The sequence below is a fragment of the Haliotis asinina genome, chromosome 13 (genome assembly GCF_037392515.1).
Source record: "Haliotis asinina isolate JCU_RB_2024 chromosome 13, JCU_Hal_asi_v2, whole genome shotgun sequence".
Taxonomy (NCBI): domain Eukaryota; kingdom Metazoa; phylum Mollusca; class Gastropoda; order Lepetellida; family Haliotidae; genus Haliotis; species Haliotis asinina.
In genome coordinates, this window is record NC_090292.1 from 32,294,780 (window position 1) to 32,311,653 (window position 16,874).

General features: G+C 38.6%; 2 protein-coding genes across 2 annotated transcripts in view; one reads left to right on the plus strand and one right to left on the minus strand.

Annotated features, from left to right (window-relative positions):
- The window catches only part of LOC137259999 (ras-related protein Rab-27A-like), a 70,962-nt gene extending 60,852 nt beyond the window's left edge, over positions 1-10,110 (minus strand). Inside the window, exon 1 of the mRNA XM_067797680.1 lies at positions 9,990-10,110. The gene's annotated coding sequence lies outside the window, so the exon portion shown is untranslated. The remainder of the gene's footprint in view (positions 1-9,989) is intronic.
- On the plus strand, positions 9,725-14,077 carry LOC137259511 (uncharacterized). Its single transcript, XM_067797149.1, has 6 exons — positions 9,725-9,733; positions 10,617-11,156; positions 11,188-11,517; positions 11,974-12,582; positions 12,664-13,257; positions 13,940-14,077. Exons 1-6 carry the CDS (start codon positions 9,725-9,727, stop codon positions 14,075-14,077), a joined length of 2,220 nt encoding a protein of 739 aa, XP_067653250.1.
- The last annotated feature ends 2,797 nt before the right edge of the window (positions 14,078-16,874 follow it).

The following is a 16,874-nucleotide window of genomic DNA, read 5'->3' on the forward strand; positions in this document are numbered from 1 at the left end:
AAGTACTTGAAACAGTTCAAAATTAAAACTCAGGTGTTTGGTAAGATAAATACGTTTTTCACTGGTCCCTCGAGGTCCATGGGCTCATGTACCCTCAAGGTTTGTTTATGTTACCTTCGTCTCTACCCTCTACCCTCGCTTGACCCCTCGTGACCAGTGAACAACACATATTGTACTCATGTAGGGAATTGAACACAGAGTAGCAGACCATTTCTTTCCCGGTCTAAACATTCCCTTTGGACTATCTGGCTTAGGTCAAACTTTGCTCAAGTCAGTTTTGTCCTACGATATTCTTAACATGGGGAAAGTTTGGCGAGGCTATTTTGTTCTATTTTCTACAAAATAAGGGGAGATTGTGGCCTAGCTAGACCACTTCTTCCCTTCCAATGCTCTTACATCAAAAGTTTTAAGTTTGGCTAAAAGTGCTTACTTGCCAAGTGGGAGGAGGGAATGATCTCCACAGTTTAGGGGTTCAGAAATATTTTGAAAAGCCACTTGCCACAGGGCAAGTGACTTCAAGAAAGTCACTTGTCCTGACTAATCTTCCACTTGCCCTGATTTTATGACCCAATGTGTGATGTTAATGTTTACTGGACTATTTATCGAAGAGTTTCACTCCACTTTTAGCAATACTCCAGCAATATTACATCAGGGAAACCAGACATGGGCTTCACACATTGTACCCATGTGGGGAATTAAACTCAGGTCTTCGGCGTGATGAGCAAATGCTAGGCCACCCTCAAAGTGTAGGAAGTACATGTGAATAAAAATTGGCAGCAAAGGAATTAAATGGCTCAGGGATTATCTTGAGCTGTAGGATTCATCATCACTTGGACACAGCTTGTTCTTTGAAATTTCATAAGCATCTTGATCATATATAAGGATATGGCACCTACTCTGTTCTTCCCCATGCTGTCTCGAATAGTATTGCACCTTTCTTACAAGACATGAATGAATACCCACAAACTCATGTGCGGCTGTTCCGTTCACTGGTATCTCCCCCTATTATGACATGTTTCAATGATTGAGCACCTGCAGCCTCCCCCATCAGGCTGTTCTGTTCACTGGTATCTCCCCTTTACTTGAAATAATTCAATGATTGAACACCTGCAGCCTCCCCCATCAGGCTGTTCTGTTCACTGGTATCTCCCCCTTTACTTGACATGATTCATTGATTGGCACCTGCAGCCTTCCATCAGGCTGTTCTGTTCACTGGTATCACCCTTCTTCTTATCAGATTCTAAACAAAAGCTAAGTGTGTGACATTACATAACTTTGATACAACCAACTTACATACAGGGTGATGTATAAGTAAACCTCCATTCCAGAGCCGCAGTTACAGCCAAGCTTGCCAGTGTCAAAAAAGATAGTGGTCGCAGCCACAAAGTTTTGTTCGCAATATGACTCATACTTTGGGGGAAATCATACAGACAAATTGACACCTCTACATCATTTGATACCATGTTTAATCGGTTAGATAATTTAAAAAGGGAATGTGAGTTGTGATCTGTACACTCAACTTCCCAGCGTAGACATCTGATTGGATGAAAAGCCAGACAAGGGAGGTAATAATACTGTAGATGTATTCGGGGTAAAATTTGAGACTTATTGTAACTTATATCCTTGAGGTTATTGAGGATGCATGTATTTGAGATGACCTAACATCTCTTTTGTAGAAGATGGTAATGTTTTGCAGTATTAACTGAAGCTCTCAGACCTAAACAATTCATCATCGTGACAAACTGTGGTGCAAACCCAGCACGTGTGATTAATGTGCCCTATAAAATACCCCAGCATTGTTCATGCCAATTGTAACTAAACAGGTTTCTCAGTCACAGACTGCACAGGTTTGACAACTGTGCGATTGTCTGACATTTACAAAATGTATATTTGAATTGTTGAAATAAGACACAACAAGATAGTGTTCAAAAACAAACATGTTTATGCTGTATTTTTTCTCAAATCTCTTTTTAAACTTATTAAGATATGCAAATGTTCGATTAAAGGTTCCAAATGTACTTTACACAACATATGGCACTTAATTGTTGCATCTAGTATGTGTCAACTTGGGCAAAAGATCTGAGGTTGGGCTTATGTGGACGCATGCTGGGGTTCAAAAGACCCATCACCTGATGCCTGGGCCAAGTCAATTTTCATTTTGGGCAATAATATAATGGTATCTTAATTGTCCGTGGGCTACAAGAAAATTTCCACTTATGGTTACAAACTGCAATATACTTGAATTTCTTTTCATATCTGCTCTAAATATACCCATTAAATTTTGTAGTTACAATAAAGTAGAGTCATCATTCTTTGATATTTATCACTTTTCGATAAATCGTCTAGGAAACAAAACCATCAAATACCATGTTGATTTATTCTTTAATAATTACGTCCTTATGATTATGTCATTACAATCAAGGCAAGTGGAACAAGTCAGGACAAGTTACTTTCTTAAAGTCACTTACCCAGTGGCCAGTGGCTTTCACAAACAATTTTGAACCCTGGTAATGAGTCGTATGTCACATGTTTGGGAAACGTGAGGTTTTCCATTTTTTATGAGTAGATGTATGATCCTTTTTTCATACAAAACTACTATCCAACAACTCAGGCAATTCTATTCTCAACCCAGAATGCTCAGAGCAACTAAAAATACTTGCAGAAAAATACCATGATGAATGTGACCAGAGATTCTTTATAACATATGTCAGATCACAGCTCTCATTCTACTAACAGTGACAAAAACAAAAACGTTTCTATCTATGACTTCAGAACATGGATTGAATTTATGACAGAAGGACTGGTAATTTATTCCATGAGTTTGTCATGAAAAAATGACGCCACACAGGAGAGGGGTTGTCAAAATGTGTCACATATCTATGTGAAAGTGAGAGTGTCATGAAAAAATGACGCCACACAGGAGAGGGGTTGTCAAAATGTGTCACATATCTATGTGAAAGTGAGAGTGTCATGAAAAAATGACGCCACACAGGAGAGGGGTTGTCAAAATGTGTCACATATCTATGTGAAAGTGAGAGTGTCATGAAAAAATGACGCCACACAGGAGAGGGGTTGTCAAAATGTGTCACATATCTATGTGAAAGTGAGAGTGTCATGAAAAAATGACGCCACACAGGAGAGGGGTTGTCAAAATGTGTCACATATCTATGTGAAAGTGAGAGTGTCATGAAAAAATGACGCCACACAGGAGAGGGGTTGTCAAAATGTGTCACATATCTATGTGAAAGTGAGAGTGTCATGAAAAAATGACGCCACACAGGAGAGGGGTTGTCAAAATGTGTCACATATGTATGTGAAAGTGAGAGTGTCATGAAAAAATGACGCCACACAGGAGAGGGGTTGTCAAAATGTGTCACATATCTATGTGAAAGTGAGAGTGTCATGAAAAAATGAAAAAGCATACGAGGCATTAAAAACTCACAGGGAAGATGTATACAACATCAGGAAAATGAAAGAGAAAAAGAGACTGGTCAACAAAATCTATTAGCTGTGTTCGGAGAGTTCAGGTGACAACGAATAATGAGTGAAAAAGTGAAAAATAATGAAAGAGCAAAAATGTAATGACTATGACTGGAGCTGGAAAGCGTGAGTGAGTGAGTTTTACACCACACAGCAATATTCCCAGCCATAACTTAGTATAAGGTGTCAGTCTATACATAATCGAGTCTGTACCAGACAATCCAGTGATCAACAACATAAGCATCCTTGGAAGGAGAAAATAGGTTACATAAACACAAAATAAGTCCCAAGGTCATCAGAATCAGAGGTGTTTGTCTGAAAAAGTATTGCTTCATTGTCTATTGACCTGTTTACACAGGAGCAGCAACGTTGTGGAGCACATAAAAAACAAAGCACAAATTTACTAGTATTCCATTCATTACTCAAACAAAGTCTTAAGTTTTTCCAGTTCTCCAAAACTGAAAAAAACAAGGAGTACGCACTCCTGATGTTGAAACTTATATGAAGGCTTGAGTGCAGTCATAAAATACTGTGACCCCAAATTATTCACAACAGCCAAATCAAAATCTCATACAGAGCTGCACAGTATGATTCCTACAACAGCTTTTGCTGAAGTCAGTCTACGGTTAAATAAATATAACTGTTATCTGTAACAGCTTTAGCTACAGTGCTGTAATGTGAACAAGTAAATATTTATCAGGGACTTCAATTCCTTAACAAGCTAACAGATACATACATGGTACCCATGTTGGCATGCTCAGGTATTTCCGTAATGGCCACAGTATTCACTAGACGAACACTCCACAGTTATGTCTCCGTGTTTATACAGATATAAGCTTGCTACTCTTGACAACGATTGTCACTATGGCTTCCCACTGTAAGCCACCATGGGTACACAAGTCAATATCTTACCTCAGCTCTTTGTTGATACAGTGCTTGAATGCTCTTTGGGATATCTCTCATTGATACACACAACAACTCTCATGTCAACGAGTGGTCAAGAGGACATTTAAACAGGACAATGAGTTGGATCATTTCTATTAGATCAGGTAGCCTAGTGGAAAAAGTGTTTGCTTCCTGAAGACCCAGGTTCAAATCCCCCCATGGGTACAATGTGAGCCCATTTCTGGTGGCCCCTGCTGTGATATTGGTGGAATATCTAAAAGTGACATGAAAATTCTACTCACTCATGCTTATAATCACCTTTCTGATGCAAATGAGTGAGTGATTGAGTATCAGTTTACACCATTTTCGGTAAAGACAGTGATCTATAAAGTAAGTTTGAATGGTTTGGATTGTTGTTTAATACAGCATTCAGCATTATTTCAGCCATATGGCAGTGGCCAGTAAATCTGGAATCTGGAGCGGAATGGAATCTGGACCAGACAATCCAATGATCAACATCATGAGCATCAGTTTATGCAGTTGGGATGCAATGAAATGTGTCAACCACACCAGCGAGCCTGTCCAACCAATCCTGACCAACCGATCCTGTTGGTTGAATCTTACAACAAGCATGGGTTACTGAGAACCAATTTTAACCTGAGTCTCAAGTATCAATGCATGACCAGGTGAGCTACCATCCTACAAGATTGAAGTAATGGTTGTGCTAACGAGAAATGACAGAAGCTAGATTTATCCCTTATTATTCCTCTTGTAGAAGAACAGACAGACGCCATAACTGTCAGTTCTACCTCATACACAGCCATTTATCATTTACATCCATTATGGAACTGATATCTTATTAAAACAAATGATCCATGCTTCTGAGAAACATTAGCAAAAGTAAGTGTTGCCATGGAAATGTACCAGTATTTTGGGGGGAGAGCTTGGATTCTGTAATGAAAGAAAATGATGCAGCAGACAGTTTTCAACATGACGAAGTTAGCAACAACAGAGACCATATACCGTCGGTATATGGTCTCTGGCAACAAGATAGAGATGGTCTTAATGACAGCTATCACTTTCTGAAAATTAGTTTAATAATGCACAAGATTATATATGCTGTGACACTTGTTCATGATGGTGTGATAGGAACATTTTCCTTCTCACTGTTAGTTGTGGGCGATAATACTGGTAAACACTTATATAGCAATTCGAACTTCACAAAAAGATATATCCTGGCACACTTTTCGTGAACCGATTCACTTGATAAGATTGACAATTTTCATGATGTTGTCAAAACTATTAATAACATTTGTATTTACTTTATATTAATGTGCATTCATAGTTTAAGAATGTAATTGCATTTGAGTGATTTTTACACCATATGAATAATAAAAGTGGCGCTCATTGTAAGGATAAACAAACCAAAATGGCGGACACCACTGATGCTTTTTCTCGTGTTCCAAACTTAAGAGCGGAGTCTTCAGTTTGGAAACATTATCAATTGGTATCTTGTACAATCACATCTGAGTCCTGACAGGTTATGCAGTGTCATTGTTTCAAAAGAAAAGAAACAGTAATTTCATTACCTTAACTCATTTGTTACACTTTCACTACACATTGCAATACATACTGCAATGTGCCAACACATATCACAATACAGAAGTTTTGGCAATACCCAACCCTACTCATTGTTGTACGTAATGTATATTGTTAGTGGCATGTTAATGATCTAATGCAGGCAAGACAAGCCAGTGATTAAGTGCATGAGAAATGATCACACAAAATGCCCAACTCTAACATTGAGATCACCATAAGCCAAGCGTGATTATACATACTAATATTTGTACAACGCCAATATCCAGATCAGCTGCTCAAAGGTGCTTTGTTTTCCCTCGATCATTGTAGGCCAATCTCAACAGCAGATCATATTTTCAATCTCAACTCCCTGGGAATCATACAACTACTGCAGCGAATTGGTGCATATAGTTAATGTGGCTTGTGAGGTACCAGTTCAGAGCTTGGTGGACAGGGACACATAGTCACAGTACTTTGTCCAAGTTTACTGCATGCTGCTGTACCCGTAACTAGGTGTTTGCACATATAATGAGGCCGCCAAATCACATACCATGGATTCGTGGGTTCCTGTAAATGCACATTGTTGCGTACTGTACACTAGGCGTTGTGACAACAAAGAAAGAGTCTGTGCACAAAGCTGACTCCAAGGCTTTTATACCCAGTCAGAGGTGGGCTAGATCTCGTCACATTTAGCTGGTTTGACCACTGGGCTGGCACTTCAGCCACCTCTTCCAATACAACCCTGGTGGACTTGAACTTCAAGTTTAACACCAAAATTGAAGAATGGTGCATTCTTGCTCAAGTATTAAAATAGTAACATAAAAACAACTTGGGCTGCAAGACTGTAAGTAATCAAACTCATTGTAGACAAACTTGTGGTTGATGGCATGAACAAAAATGACAATAAGCAAGGTTTATCTTTAATCACCTGATGTAAATACAAGGCAGAGACAAAAAAATTGTGTGAAAAAGTGATTCCCTGAGGAGGGACGGTGGCGGTAACCTAGAGGTTTAGCTCTTGTAGGTACTGTACCCACTGTATTGTTTGGGAGTAGGTATCATAAATGTTGAATGGGTATTTCAATTTCCACTGCTTTCAAATATGTGGGTATTCCAGTGAATTTTACTCAGCTAAATATACGTCACTGAGTAACTTTACTAAGCAGGTATGTTCTGCCTTATGTCACATGTAACCAACTTAATATAATGGAAATGATTTCATGAAAAATCCCTCATCCTATACTGACAGTACAAGACTAGCCCTCAACTAATAATAAAAAGTCCTAAAATACAGTAAAACTTGATAGCAATCAATGTCTTTATCATTATGCTAGCGATTTTTATACATTTGTTCCATAAGCAGATGTTTAAACTTTTTGCGTATCGAACATTTTAAATGCATAATTGGTACGCAACAATTATTTTTCAACCTGTAATTGGAAATTTTCTGTGTGCATTTTACCTGGATAAGCAGCTTAACTGGGCCTGTGTAAAGGCAGCGTAAAACCAAACTCACTCAACTTCGACGAACACAATACATTCCAGGATATGTCCGCATTGAAGTCCCGTGCTTGTTATAAATTGTATATGACTTTATACATATATATATAAAGCTATGGTAACAATACTAACACAGCATGTTTACTGGTTATTACCAGGATTTCTCATATTTAAGTCCTAAGCTTCATAACGGAAGGTGACCCTTTCGTAAACGAACATACACCCTAAAATTAAGCCTTGGGCTTAAATTCAAGAAAAGCTCATAACTTAAGAAAATGATTCTAAGAAACAGTACAAGAGAATGAACCAGGTTGAAATGGAATAAACCAGGGCTCCAGCTAAAGGGCTGTATCGACGTATGTATGGATAAAACATGCACTGTAGGGTAGGAAAACAGTCAGAAAATGTAGCAGATGTAGGCAAATGTAACGTATTTATCTGAAAAAGTATTGCTTTATTGCTTACTGACCTGTTTACACAAGAGTAGCAATGTTGTGGTGCATATATGAAACTAAACACGAGATTACTTAAATGAAATTCTTTCCCTGATTTGCACACATACTGAACTTCCATGATTTGCATACATACAGAACTTCCATGATTTGCACACATACTGAACTTCCATGATTTGCATACATACAGAACTTCCATGATTTGCATACATACTGAACTTCCATGATTTGCATACATACAGAACTTCCCTGATTTGCACACATACTGAACTTCCATGATTTGCATACATACTGAACTTCCATGATTTGCATACATACAGAACAGCAAAATAAATGCAACTCTTGATTTTTGTCAACTTTTAAACAGAAGACATAAACATGAATGATTTCATTTTGGTGAAACTTGTGTTTCTTTTGTTGTTCAGTATATATATATATATATATATATTATCAACATTTATCAGCAGAATTTCTGCAGTTTCATGGCTACACCAGACTAATTTTACACCATGTTTCATGGATTTTCGTCCTCAGAAAACCTGAAGGCAGAAAGGAAAAAAAAAAAATTACCAGTGTCTTCCTTCTAAATGCTTAAAGTATTTTACTGCTGTCAATTTATGAAGCGTATATGGAGCAAACAACTATCTTTAAAAAAAGTCCTGCTTATTCATATTTTGACCAATAAAAATACTAGGATTTTATTTTGAGATCAGGGAAATATAATTATTAATTTTTGTCTTATTCCAGGAAAACATATGACCTGCAGATAAGCAAAACATGAAATAAAAGTGGTCTAGCCTTACTAAACATTTGTACAAGATCAAGTATCACTCCTGAATGAAAAACAAACTTCCTCATTTTTGTAAATTTGCACATTTGTTGTTCAAGTGGTTAATGTGTTTGTTTGTCACAACGAAGGCCCGGGCTCATTTCTCCACAGCAGTACAATGTGTGAAGCCCATTTCTGGTGTCTTCCTCTGTGATATTGCCAGAATATTGCTAAAAGCAGTGTAAAACTTAGGAAGTAAGTAAACTTGGACTCAGTATTATTTGTTACACTGCTACACAGTCTAATGTTTGATTTAACCAATCAGGTAACGGCTACGTACTGCTTAGGGTTTGTTGGGACTTAAAAAATTCCCTCGTCTCTAGGCTAATATATGATGCAGTCCTAAGAGCATCAGTCGATCTTTCTCAGTTGTATAAACTGACCTGGAGTCATTCCAGCAAAGCATCTCAGTGTAATGATGATCGTAAGATCCATACTTTAGCATAGACTTATGATCATCTTAGCATTAGATAGCTTATGGAGCAGGATCATGGGCCCACTTCCCCAAAGCAATCTTAGAGATATGAGTGGATATCGTAATGCTAAGGTATGACAATTTACCAGGGGCAGCACCCTTTACGATCCTTTGGGTTTGGGGTTAGGGATAGGCATCCTTTACGATCTTTAGGGTTAGGGCTTGGGGTTAAGGTCAGTGCATTGATCTGATCTGAAAAAGTGCGCCCGGTAAAGTCCTGTACTCCCTAAACCTGTACTACTGTACTGCTTAAAAAAGAAATGATTGTTGGTGAAATGTATTGGCCTGCTTTAGTGAAAGATTAATGTGTTAACATGGTGACAAACCACTATATCTGAGTACAAAATATTTTTTCACTGTGTAATTGGCAAAAAAATGACACTTAGATCTATTACGTCCAGTATAAATCTATTTCGAGTCACAACCAGTATTAGTTATCATTTCACGGAAAGTAGGCCAGTGTTATTTTTAGACTAAATCACGTGGAAATCACCAACCGTGAAAACAATCTTTGAAACGTTCAACATGTCTCGGGTATTGTACTGCTAATAAACGTTTACCTGTCTAAAGTTAAGAATCAGACTGTTTGCATGAAAAGTGCAAGCGAAGTTACCATATTGCACACTCCTGCTGAAAAGTACATGCTATCAATATTGACTCGGTGCATTCTCTCGCAGACAGCACTTTGACAGGTGGTTAAAACCCGGCGTGAGTGTTTCAGTGAAAAACTGACATATAAATCCTCTTGAAAATAAATAATGTTTGAAACATGTCAAAATTGTTCACTTACCACTTGTGTTATTAGGCTAATCCACCTGCTTAGAATAATCTGAAACGAAGTTCAGCCTTCAAACATAAACAAGTCTCTGCTTAAACCGAACACTCACTTCCGGAAGAGACAACCAGTGAGTGGACAAACCTGATTGGTCGATAAACTGTCATGTGATAAAGGTGACAGGGGTCAGCGCGTGGCAGGTGGGAGGCGTTAGGATATATTCAATGTGTAACAGGTGATGCTTGCCTAAAGGATGAATATTGATTCGAAGTTGCTGTGCATGTAATGAGACAAAGTGGTCTACAATTGTGTCAGGAATACAAGTGACTGAGGGTGTGTCGCGTTGTGACACAGAACCTGCTTGCAGTGCCTTCTGTGATGCAACAAAATTGAAATAGGATCTGTGACAATATTGTGTAACACGTAGAACCGACATTTTCGAGTGTGACAGTGGAATCCAGGGGCACCATGGAGGGTATATGGGCCATAAATATTATAAAACATTTTGATCTTTTACCATGTTACAGTGTATGTGAGTTGATATTTATAAAAACGTCGGTGGACAGTGCCATATAATCTTTAGGGATATGTCACAGAAGGGGTTATATAAAGGTGTATAATATCACTGACGGGGTCTTCAAGGCGTATAATGTCACTGAGAAGGTCTTCAAGGCGTATAATGTCACTGAGAAGGTCTTCAAGGCGTATAATGTCACTGAGAAGGTCTTCAAGGCGTATAATGTCACTGAGAAGGTCTTCAAGGGGTATAATGTCACTGAGAAGGTCTTCAAGGCGTATAATGTCACTGAGAAGGTCTTCAAGGCGTATAATGTCGCTGAGAAGGTCTTCAAGGCGTATAATGTCGCTGAGAAGGTCTTCAAGGCGTATAATGTCGCTGAGAAGGTCTTCAAGGCGTATAATGTCGCTGAGAAGGTCTTCAAGGCGTATAATGTCGCTGAGAAGGTCTTCAAGGCGTATAATGTCGCTGAGAAGGTCTTCAAGGCGTATAATGTCGCTGAGAAGGTCTTCAAGGTGTATAATGTCGCTGAGAAGGTCTTCAAGGTGTATAATGTCCCCGAGAAGGTCTTCAAGGCGTATAATGTCACTGACAAGGTCTTCAAGGCGTATAATGTCACTGACAAGGTCTTCAAGGCGTATAATGTCACTGAGAAGGTCTTCAAGGTGTATAATATCACTGATGAAGGTCTTCAAGGTGTATAATGTCACCGAGAAGGTCTTCAAGGCATATAATGTCACCGAGAAGGTCTTCAAGGTGTATAATGTCGCTGAGAAGGTCTTCAAGGTGTATAATGTCACCGAGAAGGTCTTCAAGGCATATAATGTCACCGAGAAGGTCTTCAAGGTGTATAATGTCGCTGAGAAGGTCTTCAAGGTGTATAATGTCACCGAGAAGGTCTTCAAGGCGTATAATGTCACTGAGAAGGTCTTCAAGGCGTATAATGTCACTGAGAAGGTCTTCAAGGCGTATAATGTCGCTGAGAAGGTCTTCAAGGCGTATAATGTCGCTGAGAAGGTCTTCAAGGTGTATAAGTCGCTGAGAAGGTCTTCAAGGCGTATATTGTCGCTGAGAAGGTCTTCAAGGCGTATAATGTCGCTGAGAAGGTCTTCAAGGCGTATAATGTCACTGAGAAGGTCTTCAAGGTGTATAATATCACTGACAGGGTCTTCAAGGTGTATAATGTCGCTGAGAAGGTCTTCAAGGCGTAGGTCTTCAAGGGGTATAATGTCGCTGAGAAGGTCTTCAAGGCGTATAATGTCACCGAGAAGGTCTTCAAGGCGTATAATGTCGCTGAGAAGGTCTTCAAGGCGTATAATGTCACTGAGAAGGTCTTCAAGGTGTATAATATCACTGACGGGGTCTTCAAGGTGTATAATGTCGCTGAGAAGGTCTTCAAGGTGTATAATGTCCCTGAGAAGGTCTTCAAGGCGTATAATGTCACTGAGAAGGTCTTCAAGGTGTATAATGTCACTGATGAAGGTCTTCAAGGTGTATAATGTCACCGAGAAGGTCTTCAAGGCGAATAATGTCACCGAGAAGGTCTTCAAGGTGTATAATGTCGCTGAGAAGGTCTTCAAGGCGTATAATGTCGCTGAGAAGGTCTTCAAGGCGTATAATGTCACTGAGAAGGTCTTCAAGGTGTATAATGTCACTGAGAAGGTCTTCAAGGTGTATAATATCACTGACGGGGTCTTCAAGGTGTATAATGTTGCTGAGAAGGTCTTCAAGGTGTATAATGTCACTGAGAAGGTCTTCAAGGCGTATAATGTCACTGAGAAGGTCTTCAAGGCGTATAATGTCACTGAGAAGGTCTTCAAGGCGTATACTGTCACTGAGAAGGTCTTCAAGGCGTATACTGTCACTGAGAAGGTCTTCAAGGCGTATAATGTCACTGAGAAGGTCTTCAAGGCGTATAATGTCACTGAGAAGGTCTTCAAGGCGTATAATGTCACTGAGAAGGTCTTCAAGGCGTATACTGTCACTGAGAAGGTTTTCAAGGTGTATAATGTCACTGAGAAGGTCTTCAAGGTGTATAATGTCACTGAGAAGGTCTTCAAGGTGTATAATGTCACTGAGAAGGTCTTCAAGGTGTATAATGTCACTGAGAAGGTCTTCAAGGCGTATAATGTCACTGAGTAGGTCTTCAAGGCGTATAATGTCACTGAGAAGGTTTTCAAGGGGTATAATGTCACTGAGAAGGTCTTCAAGGCGTATAATGTCACTGAGAAGGTCTTCAAGGCGTATAATGTCACCGAGAAGGTCTTCAAGGTGTATAATGTCACTGAGAAGGTCTTCAAGGTGTGTAGTGTCGCTGAGAAGGTCTTCAAGGCGTGTAATGTCGCTGAGAATTTCTTCAAGGCGTATAATGTCGCTGAGAAGGTCTTCAAGGTGTATAATGTCGCCGAGAAGGTCTTCAAGGCGTATAATGTCGCCGAGAAGGTCTTCAAGGCGTATAATGTTGCCGAGAAGGTCTTCAAGGCGTATAATGTCACCGAGAAGGTCTTCAAGGTGTATAGTGTCGCCGAGAAGGTCTTCAAGGTGTATAATGTCGCCGAGAAGGTCTTCAAGGTGTGTATTGTCGCTGAGAAGGTCTTCAAGGCGTATAATGTCACTGAGAAGGTCTTCAAGGCGTATAATGTCACTGAGAAGGTCTTCAAGGCGTATAATGTCACTGAGAAGGTCTTCAAGGCGTATAATGTCACTGAGAAGGTCTTCAAGGCGTATAATGTCACTGAGAAGGTCTTCAAGGTGTATGATGTCACTGTTTGTAACTGTTTTCTTTGTTACATGAACAAAGAAATTGGTGGTTAAGTGAGAGAAGAAACATTCTTCAAATTCTGTGAAGTGTAGAATACTTGTCTTCAAGTAATTGAACATGTTTCACTTGTTTAACTAGTTACAAATTAACAAATTATAAACAGTGTCTTAACTTGACTAAAAAAGAGCAAAAAGATTCAATTTAGAAACAGGCTTAAGTGTTTTTTTCAGGGATTCTGAATTCAGAAATAACAATGAATTGTTTGTGAAGGAATTGGTGCTCCAACACAACCTCCCAAGGAAACCTTGAGTTTCAGATTTAATTATATTAAATCAAGGTTTACTGTGTATGTTTGACTGTACTTTCATAAGCATTAAATGCTGAAGCTTTATGAGATCAACAACTCTATATGAATGAAACACAACTACTGTACAACAATTACAGTTTCAGTCATTTTATCTGTCATATCCTTCTGTTTTTAGAAATTGTGAAGCATTGTGATATGTAACGTATATCGCCGCCATTGTATCGTGATGATAATCGTCTTCCAGGTTCCTTACCAATACTTTCATGATATATCGTCTCGCCTCATTAAACTGGTATCAGGATATATTTATCGTGCCGCCCCTTAAGCCAAGATACACAGCTCTAATGTTGCCCAGTTGTGCAGATGTCTGCATTTTGTAGGGGGTGCTGTGGGCTGGCTGTCTAAGGCGTCAGACTAGTGATCCAGCAAGCCCACCTGTGACAAGGTGTAAAAACGTTGGAGTCAGCTCTGTGAGCAGACTCACGTGCAATCATCCAGTAGCGGATACAGGTGGATGAACTACTGTGACTGTGTCCCCCTATGAATAGGTACCTCCCAAGGATGGGTAAACCACATTAACTTGGTGTGTCTAGTCGCTGGAAGACTTTTATGATCCCCAGGGAGTTGAAATTGATAATAAGATGTGTCCTATATCACATGATAATGGTAATAAAATATTAATGATGTTAACTTTCACATTTATGGGCCTCAAATGATGTAATACAAATTTCCTTTGGACAATAAAACATTTTCTTTTCTTATCTTGTATTGTGTGCTACAGACTTGTTTATAAATGACCATTGTCATACAGCTGGTAAAAATACCCAGAAAAACTTAGTCCAGTCTGAACAGTCCAGTGATCAACATCATGAGCATTGACCTATACAATTAGCATACAGTGACCTGCACCAACCCAGTCAGTTAAGTCCCACTGCCACTTGATGACCGACAAGCATGGGTCAATGTGTGTATAGCTTATATCAACTGAATATATTTACTAATGAATGTAATTGAGAATTATAAATGTATTTATTGCTCAGTCAAGTCAAATGAAACACTATGCCACGGCTTTTTAAAGTTTTTGTTAAAGTCTTTAACTAATTAAAATTGAGTTACATGGTATCACTTTGACTAAACCCGTGAAGATGCGTGTTAGATTTGGCCCATGCTTGTTGTAAAAGGTGACTAACAGGATCTGATGGTCAGGCTTGCTGACTCCGTTGACACGTCATCACATCCCAGTCATGCAAACTGGTGCTTATGCTGTTGATCACTGGATTGTCTGTTATTAGCTGGAATGTTGCTGACAGCAGCATAAAACTTAACTCACTCACTCATTCTGACTTCTAATAGAAGCTGGAGAGTATAATTTCCCCCTCTTTTAGCAATATTTGCACCCTATATTGAGAAGCTCATTAGTATAGTAGCAATGTGACTGAAATAAAATCTTATTTCCCCTTTGATGTTGGGTGTAGCCCAGTGGTTAATGCATTCATCCTTCATGCCGAAGAACCCAGTTCAGTGTATATAATAAGCTGAAATTCAGACATCAGGGCTGGTAACTTTAAAATGTCCCAAGAGGAATTAGATATTAAGCAGACCAGACGCTAAGCTTTGGTGAATTTATGCACATGTATGGAACATCTAAACAATTTGATCAGGCTGTAAATGCAGACCGTCTAGCCGGTCTCAGACAGACCTTATTTCATACACTGCCTAATGTTAGCTTAATCAGGCAAAGAACCATACTTGCTCACTCACTCATGACAAAACCATGCTTGCAAAAATATTGTACTCAATATCATCATCATCATCATGAAGACTAAATCTGACATGAAAACATTCTCATTCACTCATTTCACCGAACGTGATGGAATCACTGTTTCCAAAAATATCATTTTTAACATTATAGTAATCCGGCATAAGAGCATACTTACTCATTTACCAGTTGTAAGGAAATCACTATGTTTCTGAAAGTATCATCTTAATCTGATATAAAACTTTACTCATTCACCAATCGTAACGGTATCGCTGTTTCCAAATATATTGTTGACATCATCATCATCATCATCATCTGATAACCGTACTTGCTTATTCACCAAACATAACAGAATCGGTATTAATGAAGATTTTTTATGGATATCAACTTCTTTATGTGAGAACACGTTTCGGAGTTAATGCTTACTCCTTCATCACCTTCTTTATGTGAGAACACGTTTCAGAGTTAATGCTTACTCCTTCATCACCTGTGTTCTCACATAAAGAAGTTGATATCCATAAAAAGTCTTCATTCTTATGTATTTCACTTCTAAATGCCCTTCAGAGACTAGAATCGTTATTTTTCCCAAAAATATCAACATCATCATCTAATTCCGGGATTAAACCATACTCATTCACTCATTTGCAAAATGAATGGAATCACTGTTTTTCCCCCAAAATATAATCTTTGTGGACATCATCGTCTTACTCATTTCCGAATGTAACAGAATCACTGTTTCCAAAAATATGTCATCATCATCATCATCATCATCATCATCATCGTGGTTTTTCTTCAGTGCCTTTGCTTTGCGAGTCTGTTGGACTTAACAGAAGATCCGAGGTCTGGATCCCGGATACATTCTGATGGTTTGTGAGCACCATACCTGTTTAGGGAGTCACAATCCCACATCAAGATAATGTGATGTGATGTAACTGAATTCCAGAACTGTGGCAATTACAGTTTGATACATAGATACCACAAATGACCCAAGTTTACAATACGAATTACCATAGAATCGTTTTATACAGTACAGTTTTCAAGTTATTTTTTCATGGCATGTCAGTATACTTGGGGGATGAAAGTCCAGAGTAATGAAGAATGGACAGATTGACAATGATCCGTATGTAAATTTACATTACAGTAACTTACTTCCTTGGGGCCAGACCAATGTTATTTCTTGTTTTACGGACTTTTGTCCTCAGACAAAACACCATGACGATGGAAAATCTTTAAGAAGTTGCAAATCACAAGTAATATTCCTTACAACATACTTTATTTTGAACTTTTGGTATTTTAGCTAGTGTATAAAGGGCCAACTACAATCTTTAAAAAAAATGTTTTTGAAATTTTACATTTTTGGCAAATATGAACATTTATATTTTTTCTTCCTTTTTTTTTCTTTTTTTTTTTGAGCGTTAAAAATGATATTTTTTCTTTTCCTTGATAAACATGACTGGTGGATGTGCAAAAGAAGAAATAAAATTGTTAAGTGTAGCGATATAATAGAAGTTTTGCAGCATCTTGCAGTAGTAAAGTGGTTTACAAGGAGATAGGAA

Coding starts and splice junctions, on each gene's coding strand:
- LOC137259511 (XM_067797149.1), top strand. Junction 11,518..11,973: donor TCGCTGAGAAGGTCTTCAAG/GTGTATAAGTCG, acceptor TCACTGATGAAG/GTCTTCAAGGTGTATAATGT. Junction 13,258..13,939: donor TCAAGGTGTATGATGTCACT/GTTTGTAACTGT, acceptor TGCATTTTGTAG/GGGGTGCTGTGGGCTGGCTG.